Source organism: Canis lupus, chromosome 25 (genome assembly GCF_003254725.2).
Source record: "Canis lupus dingo isolate Sandy chromosome 25, ASM325472v2, whole genome shotgun sequence".
Lineage (NCBI taxonomy): Eukaryota > Metazoa > Chordata > Mammalia > Carnivora > Canidae > Canis > Canis lupus.
This window is the reverse complement of record NC_064267.1, coordinates 4,370,281-4,378,770: the sequence shown is the minus strand read 5'-3', so window position 1 is coordinate 4,378,770 and position 8,490 is coordinate 4,370,281. Positions and strand designations below refer to the sequence as shown.

The window sequence follows — 8,490 nt, the reverse complement described above, 5'->3', positions numbered from 1 at the left end:
CAGACTTATTTGGTATTCTTAGACCTTTTTTTAAACAACTTTGAGTTACTTGAGTTTGAAGTTATAGAACAAGGTAAGTATATGAGTTTAGGAAGAAAATGTCCAATTACTAAGAAAATATCTCCTATAAATTTCAACAAAGCCTAGACTAGTTTGAGACATGTGGCTCAAAGACCATTCTCTGTGCACTGTTGGCCAAATCTACTCTCTAGAGCTTTCTTTTCAGAATGACATCATGCTCTGCATCACCACCCACATAATCACAAGATTCTGTGACCAAAGTGTTGCATCAGTGTTACAGATTACTACCTCATAAGATGCATTAAATACGCAGAAATAGGGATACGTAGAAAATAGGGATTAATTGGTGAGTTGGTCAACAAAAATTCATTCAACATTAGGCACTGTGCTAGTTGCCAAGACACAAAGCCTAAAAGATACAGTCTATGTTCTCAGGGAGATATCACATCAATGAGTATGTTGACAATTATGGATGCTGTGAGTTAAAAATGCATAGAGTACAGCAGGCATAAATGGAAGAATGGTTAAGTCTAGGTGGTGAATTATAAAAGGTGTTGAAGAAGAGATTACACTGGAGTTACTTCTAGAAAGAAATTAGCATTGTAATGAGAAAGCACTGAGAGCCAGCACATGATTTTAATTTATGTCAGGTCTCCTAATCCATTCACTTTTACTAACCTAAAAGTAAAGGAGAACTTATTCTAAATACTTGCTCCATTCCAGTTGGCCCTACATCCTCTTTTCCTTTTAATGTGTATTTTAATGTGTATTTTCCCTAAGGTACTTTTTGTTCCAATATCTCCTCTGGCCCTCAATATGTCTCACATGATAATCTCCTTGGAAATCAGACAATGATACTCCATTCTTCAAAAACCAATTTAGAGTCTATCTGCTTGAGGAAGAAATCAAAATCCACCCAGAAGGGAGGTGAGTGGTCTTCTATGGATTCAAGGTAATGTCTACATATCGACTGTAAGGTGTCACACTGGATGAGACCACGTTGAAGGGAAGATGTTTCTTCTTCATCTTCTACACTCCCATCCCTGAGTGCCTAACACATTGCCCTATAGTCTGAGATGGAACTTTTGTCAGCACTCAGCCAAAGCAATTTGTATTGAATCAAATTAGTTTAACAGATTTTTTTTCTGTGATTTAGTTTTTTCTGTGATTTAGTTCCTTCACATATAAAATTAAATAATCTTGTCTCTTCTTTCCTAAAGAACTGCTGTGTAAGCTATTCTACCCTTGAACCTAAAACAATAACAAGCCATGTAATAGAGCCTAAGTAAATATTTGCTGAATGACTAAGTGAAAAGGCTAAATTCTGAGACATCTGAGATGAGGAATTATATATGAACTCAAAAAGTACTAGGGCTCTAATTAGAAATAGGATTTATAGTAATTATCTATCTTTTAAAGAACCATTCCTAGTGTTTTTAAGATTCTACATTAATAGCATTATTCAGCAAGTAGGAATATTGAAAAACAGAAATGGCTCTATCAGGATGAGAGGTGGTATAGCAGAATATAATTCCAGCCTTTTCCCACTGAGCACAGGTCCCCTTGACAAGGAATGACTATGAATTTGGGAGGAATAAACTCTATGTGTCCAGTGAAAACCACCATTTGCTGGATGTATGCCCACTGTATTTCAGAATAGAAAAGTCAAAGGTAAAGTAGATTTTTTAAATGCTGGGATATATAGAATTCATATGGAAAAGTATAGATATACAAATAGCTGAGCAATCTTGAAAAAGAATAGAAAGTATTCTTGTTTATTAGAAACTATTCCATAGGGATCCCTGGGTGGCGCAGCGGTTTAGCGCCTGCCTTTGGCCCAGGGCGCAATCCTGGAGCCCCGGGATCAAATCCCACGTCGGGCTCCTGGTGCATGGGGAGCTTCTCCCTCTGCATATGTCTCTGCCTCTCTCTCTCTCTCTCTCTCTCTCTGTGTGTGACTATCATAAATAAATTAAATAAATCTTTAAAAAAAAAAGAAACTATTCCATAGTCAAATTATCATAAATAAAACAGCACATTGTTTGCGTCACAGCTGACAAATAAGTCAATGGAACTTTCAGAATCTAGGAACAGTCCCACTCACATAGGGAGTCTTGGTATGTGACAGGGATGGCATCAAAAACCAGTGGGAGAAAGATGCACTCTTCAAAAAGTGGATTGAGAATATTGGTAAAGTGAAAGTAAAATTAGATCGTTGCCTTTATACAATATACAGAAATAAATCCCAGATATATTAGGGAACTGAATATAAAATGCAAATTTTAAAATTATTTTTAGAAAGAAATAGAGTAATATATTAAAGGTCTTAAAATTGAGAGTGACTTAAGTCACAAAAAGCACAACTCATAAAGGAAAACACTGGCATATTTTACTGCATAAACATACAACATTTTTGCCTATGGCAGATGACATGAGAGGCAAAGTTAAAAGGACAAATGAAAAGGGAGAAATTTTCAATGACATGGCATTTAAAGAATTAGAATGTGAAAGGATTCATAAAACTCAAGCAAAACAAATCAAACAAATATAAAAATTAGCAGGATATGATCTGGTGATTCTCAGAATAAATCCAAATTGCTAATAAATATATGAAGATATGCTCAACCTCACTAGCAATAAGGAAATTAAAATCAAATAGCAATGTGATACCAGTTAGCTTTTGTTATCAGACTGATAAAAAAATTGACTGCATCCTAGCAAGTTGTTGCCAAGAATGTATGGGGAACAGAAACTCTCACATACAGCAAGAGGGAAGAAAAATTACTACAGCTTATCTAGAGAGCAACATAGCAGTTCTACCATATGTGGTTGATTGCAAAAATGGCTGTGATACGTTGTTTCTCCTTTCCCAATGTGATTTTGCAGTTCCTCTCATCAAGAAGTGGTCTATTTGCTCTCCTCTTCTATCTAGGCTGGCTTTCCATTCTGTTGCTATTGCCAACAGAATGCAGCAAAAGAGACTTTGAAATCAGAGCCCCAAACATAAGCACACCTTTCACTTATTCTCTTGCTTCCTGCAAATGCCCAGAAAACAAGCCTGCTGAAGAAGTCACATGGAGCAGAGACTAAGTTTTCCCGGTTGAGGTGGTGCTACAGCAGCCAGCCCCCAGCAATCTTTCAGCTAACCACAGATGCATGAGCAAAAGTAACTACAGTTTTCTATTCCAGAAGCAAATACTTCATGGTCAGAGTCTCATTTTCCTCAGAAGGGCCACTTGTGGACACAAAAGACATGCCCCAGGAGAGCATCTCCTAAAGGTCCCATCCCACTGCAGGACTACATTTCCCCCAAGAAGTTCCGTAAACAACCTTGACACACACACTTACCTAATTATGAAGCCTTTTGGTGTATTGGCAAAAGGGCTTAGGCAAAAGCTCGTTAGTTTCATTTGCTCAACTCTTTTCTCAAAATAGTTACTTCGGGTCCACTATTCCCACAAGAAAGACCTTCCCTTAGAACACCAGTCTCTGAGGATTGATTTTTCCATGAGTTTCCTAGTGAAATCTTGATTGAATTTAAGAACGAATAGTCAAATTAAATAATCTCAGCTGCTAAGAAGCTAGGGCACTGTATTTTTATGTATTTTCAAACTACTGAAAAAATATTTTGGGGGTGCCTCAGTGGGTTAAGCATCTGCCTTTGGCTCAGTCATGATCCCAGAGTCTTGGGATCAAGCCCTTTCATCAGACTCTCTGCTCAGTGGGGAGGGGGGAAGGGGGAGTCTGCTTCTGCCTCTTACTCTGTGCTCTCTCTCTCTCAAATAAATAAATAAAATCTTAAAAAAAGTATTTTCTATACTTTCAATACTTTCTATAGTTTCAAATACTTTCAAAAGTATTTGAAATTAAGTGAGACAGATTTATATGCATTTATTTCTAAAGATAAGAATTCTGATATGGATAACAAAAGGAGGTACATTAAAAGTCTAAAGGACCCATTTTTGAGGCCAAAAACATCCTCAGAATCAGTAATATTCTTATAATGAAGGCATAAAAAAGCAACTATTATTTATTATGATATATTAAAAACTATAGTAAGTACTTAACAAAATGATCTCACTTAATATTTCAATAATTCTAAAATACAGATATTATTATCTCCATTTAATAGATGTTAAAGCTGGGTCAAAAAGGGGTTAAAGTCACTTATCCATAGTTACAAAATCAGTGAATAGTAAAGCCTGGCTTCAAACAGAAGTCTAACAGAAGTTGTGCTTCTAGTTACCACACTCTACTACATGAAAACAAACAAAAATAAGCACAAACAAAAACCAGTGTATAATGCTTTAAATAATCCATAGACTACTTTGTCACACGTTATTTTATTCGATTCCTATAAAACTCTTATGACTCCCATTTTACAGATGAGCAGACTAAGTTTCAGACCAGGAATGTGTCCAGTCACAAAGTTTTATTTAGAAAAGCTGGAACTCCGTCTAGTCTATGGGTCCCAAATCAATGTCTCTTCCAGGAGGCCAACCTTCCAGATGCTGAGGGAACTTAAAGAGATGTTGTGGAATATGGTAAGCTATTAGATGGACTGTTCACAGGGGATGGAGGTACTGATGAAGGAATCAGGGATCTTCCCTGAGGCTTGACTCAAAAAAGCAATTGTGTGAGTCGCTTTGCAGGAAACACCTTGGAGGAGGCTTGAGCTTCTTCCAATTTGATGGAGGAAGGCAAGGATCAGATTCTGGGGTTTCTGAAATTAATGAAATGAACAAACGAAAGAATAAGATGGAGACTATCCTAAGAGCAAATGGGAAAGGCAAAATATTTATGCAGACGCTAAGCACTCTTGCCTCTGGGGCCTGGCCTGAATAAGTACCAAGAAGCCAGGGATGGAGGCAGAGTTGCAGTAGGAACAAAGCACATGAGCCCTGAGACCTTGCTTGGGAAAGGTTCAATGTAACTAAATAGAACCAAACCCCACGATGACTATTAACTCTCCTCTTCTGTCCCAAGGCTGAGTGAGCTGGGAAACTCTAACGCAATATGAAAAATCAAGACAGTAAATGCAAAAGTATTCAATAAAACATTAGAAAACCAAAATTCAATAGTATATTAGAAGGATCATACACTGTGATCAAGTGGGATTCATTCCTGGTATGTAAGGATGACTCAACATTCACAAATCAATCAACGTGATAACACATTAACAAAATGAAAGATACAAATCATATAATTATCTCAACAGATGCAGAAAAAGCATTTGACAAAATTCAATACAGATTCATGATAAAAACTCTCAACAAATTAAATATACCTCAACATAGTAAAGGCCATGTATAACAAGACCACAGATAACATCACACTTAATGATGAAAAACTGAAAGCTTTTCCTCTAAGATCAGGAAAAAGACAAGGATATTTACTCTTGCCACTTTTATTTAACAGTACTGGAAGTCCTACCCAGAACAATTAGGAAAATAAAAATAAGAATAAAAGTCATCCAAATTGAAAAGGAAGAGGTAAAATTGTCTTTATCTGCAGATGTCATGATACTATATATAGAAAACTGGAGAGACTTCACCAAAAAAAACTGTTGGAATAATAAACAAATTCAGTGAAGTTGCAGGATTTAAAACCAATATCAATATGCATTTCCATTCACTGATAACAAACTACTAGAGAAATTAAGAAACTAGTTCCATTTACAATGTGTCCATACTACCCAAGTGATCTACAGATTCAATGCAACCCTATCAAAATTTCAATGACATTTGTCACAGAAATAAGACAAATAATCCTGAAATTTGTATGGAACCACAAAAGACCCTGAACTTTAGGCAAAGCAAACTTCCTGATCTCAAACCATATTACAAAGCTATAGTAATCAGAACAAGCTGGTGCTGTCATAAAATAAATTCAAGCATATAAAATCAATTAATTTTTTTGGCAAAGGCCCCAAGAATACACAGTGGGGAAAGAATAGTCTTTTCAAATGATTTTGGGAAAACTCAATATCCACATATAAACAAATGAAACTGGGTGTCTATCTTACCCAATAACAAAGTCAACTCAAAATTCACTAAAGACTTGAACATAGACCTGAAATTGTAACACCTCTAGAAGAGAACATAGGTAGTAATCTCCTTAACATTGGTTTTGGTAATGACTTCCTGGATTTGACACCTAAAGCAAAGGCAACAAAAGCAAAAATCAACAAGTAGGAGTATATCAAACTAAAAAGCTTCTGTATAGCATAGAATACCATCAACAAAATGAAAATGCAACCTATGGAATATGAGAAAATATTTGCAAACTACATATCAATAAGAGTTTAGTATCCAAAATATACAAACTCATATAATTCAATAGAAAAAAATAAGTAACCCAATTTAAAATGGGCAAAGAACCTGAATAGACATTTTTCCAAAGAAGTCATGCAAATGGCCAATAGGTACATGAAAAGATGCTCAATGTTGATAATCATCAGGGAAATACAAATCAAAACCACAATGAGCTATTACCTCACAACCGTTAGGATATGTGTTATCAAAAAGACAAAAGAGATAAATGCTGGCAAGAATGTAGAGAAAAGGGAACCTTCATGCACTCTTGGTGGGAATGTGGGGAAAAAATGGAGGTTCCTTAAAAGTTAAAAATAGATCTACTATAGAATTCATCCTATCTCTGGATAGGTATCCAAAGGAAACAAAACCATTATCTCAAGGAAGTATCTATATGCTCATGTTCATTATAGCGTTATTCATGATAGCCAAGGTATGGAAACAATCCAAGTGTCTGTGGACAAAGATGAAGGGATGAAGCAAATGTGTGTACGTACACACACACACACACACACAGAGGAATACTATTCAGTCTTAAAAAAGAAGGAAATTCTGTCACTTGCAACAACATGAATGAACATTGAGGGCATTATTCTAAGCGAAACAAACCAGAAAAAGACAACTACTTCATATTATGACTTATATGTGAAACCTAAAAATGTCAAGCTCATAGAACAGAGAGTAGAATGGTGATTGGCAGGGGGTAGGAGGTGAGGGAAATGGGGAAAGGTTGGTAAAAGCACACAACTTTCAGCTGTAGGATGAATAAAGTTCAGGATCTAATAATGGCTATAGTTGATTACACTGTGCTGTACACCTAAAATTTGTTAAAAGAGAAGAAAAGTGTTCTCTCACACACAAAAAGGTAAATATGTGAGGTGATAGACGTGTTCACTGGATTGTGGGAATGATTTCAAAATGTTTATGTATATCATTGTACACTTTAAATATATTATAATTTTACTTGTCGATTATACCTCATCAAAGCTAAAAAAAAAAGAAAGAAAAAAGAATATAAAAATTTTTACCAAAATCGATACCTGGCAAATTGGTCAATTGTCCCTTACCTGACACTGATAAAAATATTGCCATAAGGAAACAGCAGATGGAATTGCTATATCTGACCTCAGTGGGAGAAAATGCCTCAATTTTTGGAGTCTGATTAATGCTCAGAAAGCAACTAAAATTTAAACAACTTATTTAAATGCTTTATTTCACAATTAAAGAAGCTGAGGATTACTGGCCCCAGGTCACGCAGAGTTTTGGCGGTAACTAGCATGGATGCCTCCCCAGTCTGGCTATAATCAGCTGGTACAGCTGTACTTCTTTCCTTATCTTCCTGGTCAGGAAAACAGAACTAAGAGAATGTCACTACAACTAGGGTGGCAGAGAAAGAAATAACTCTTCCCTGAAATTGGTGGTCACTTTCCCCAGCCCCAGGGGTAGGAGTCAAACATATTACTTTAATAACCTTGCGTTTCTAGATGCAAAAGCAGACTGTGAAGGAAATTTCCAGGCACTGGTTCACAGGCTGCATGTGAAGGTGGGTCGGGCACCTCCCACATGGATGTTGGAGCTGATTACTAATCACTGACCACTTAAGAGTGACAGCGGGGGTGGGAGGTGCTGGGCCCCCAGCTGTCAGGCCCTAGGGCAGGGGTCATCATGGGGTCTCCCTAGAGTAGGAGAATGCTGCCAGTGGCAGCCATATAAGCCTGGTCATCCTCCCCCAGCCCTGAGCATGGAGCATTGCCAGAAGGCTGGTGAGGGATCTACAGCCTGGTTGGTGGGAAGGTCCTCTAATGAAGGCGTGCTGTGCTCTAGCCCAGGCTCCCCAAATGGAAATCACTGCTGGGCCTTCCCTCCAACCATACCAGGGTCTCTTTAGGGTTCCCTTCTCAGAACTGGGCTTATCAGACTCTACAGCAGCTGCTAATCCCCCTTGAGATGCAAAAGGTCTGTGTGAACACAATAAGGGGATGCCTATTTCCATGCAGGGATTGCAGGGATCCACACCCAAGCATAACTGTCACCATGTGATTGAATTAGGTAAATACAAAATACCCAAAGCCTCATAAATAAGTAGCTTTGGGGGTTTAAACTGTCAAAATGAAAAAAATAAATAAATAAATAAATAAATAAATAAATAAATAAA

General features: G+C 37.0%; 1 protein-coding gene across 2 annotated transcripts in view; it reads right to left on the bottom strand.

Annotated features, from left to right (window-relative positions):
• Positions 1 to 4,035: 4,035 nt before the first annotated feature.
• The window catches only part of SOHLH2 (spermatogenesis and oogenesis specific basic helix-loop-helix 2), a 73,790-nt gene continuing 69,335 nt past the window's right edge, over positions 4,036 to 8,490 (bottom strand). The window contains exon 9 of one of the 2 annotated variants that reach the window (XM_035717742.2): positions 4,036 to 4,744. In XM_035717742.2, the coding sequence (XP_035573635.1) occupies positions 4,729 to 4,744 (16 nt within the window). In that variant the 3' untranslated portion in view covers positions 4,036 to 4,728. The remainder of the gene's footprint in view (positions 4,745 to 8,490) is intronic. The other variant, XM_035717720.2, reaches the window with a different exon arrangement.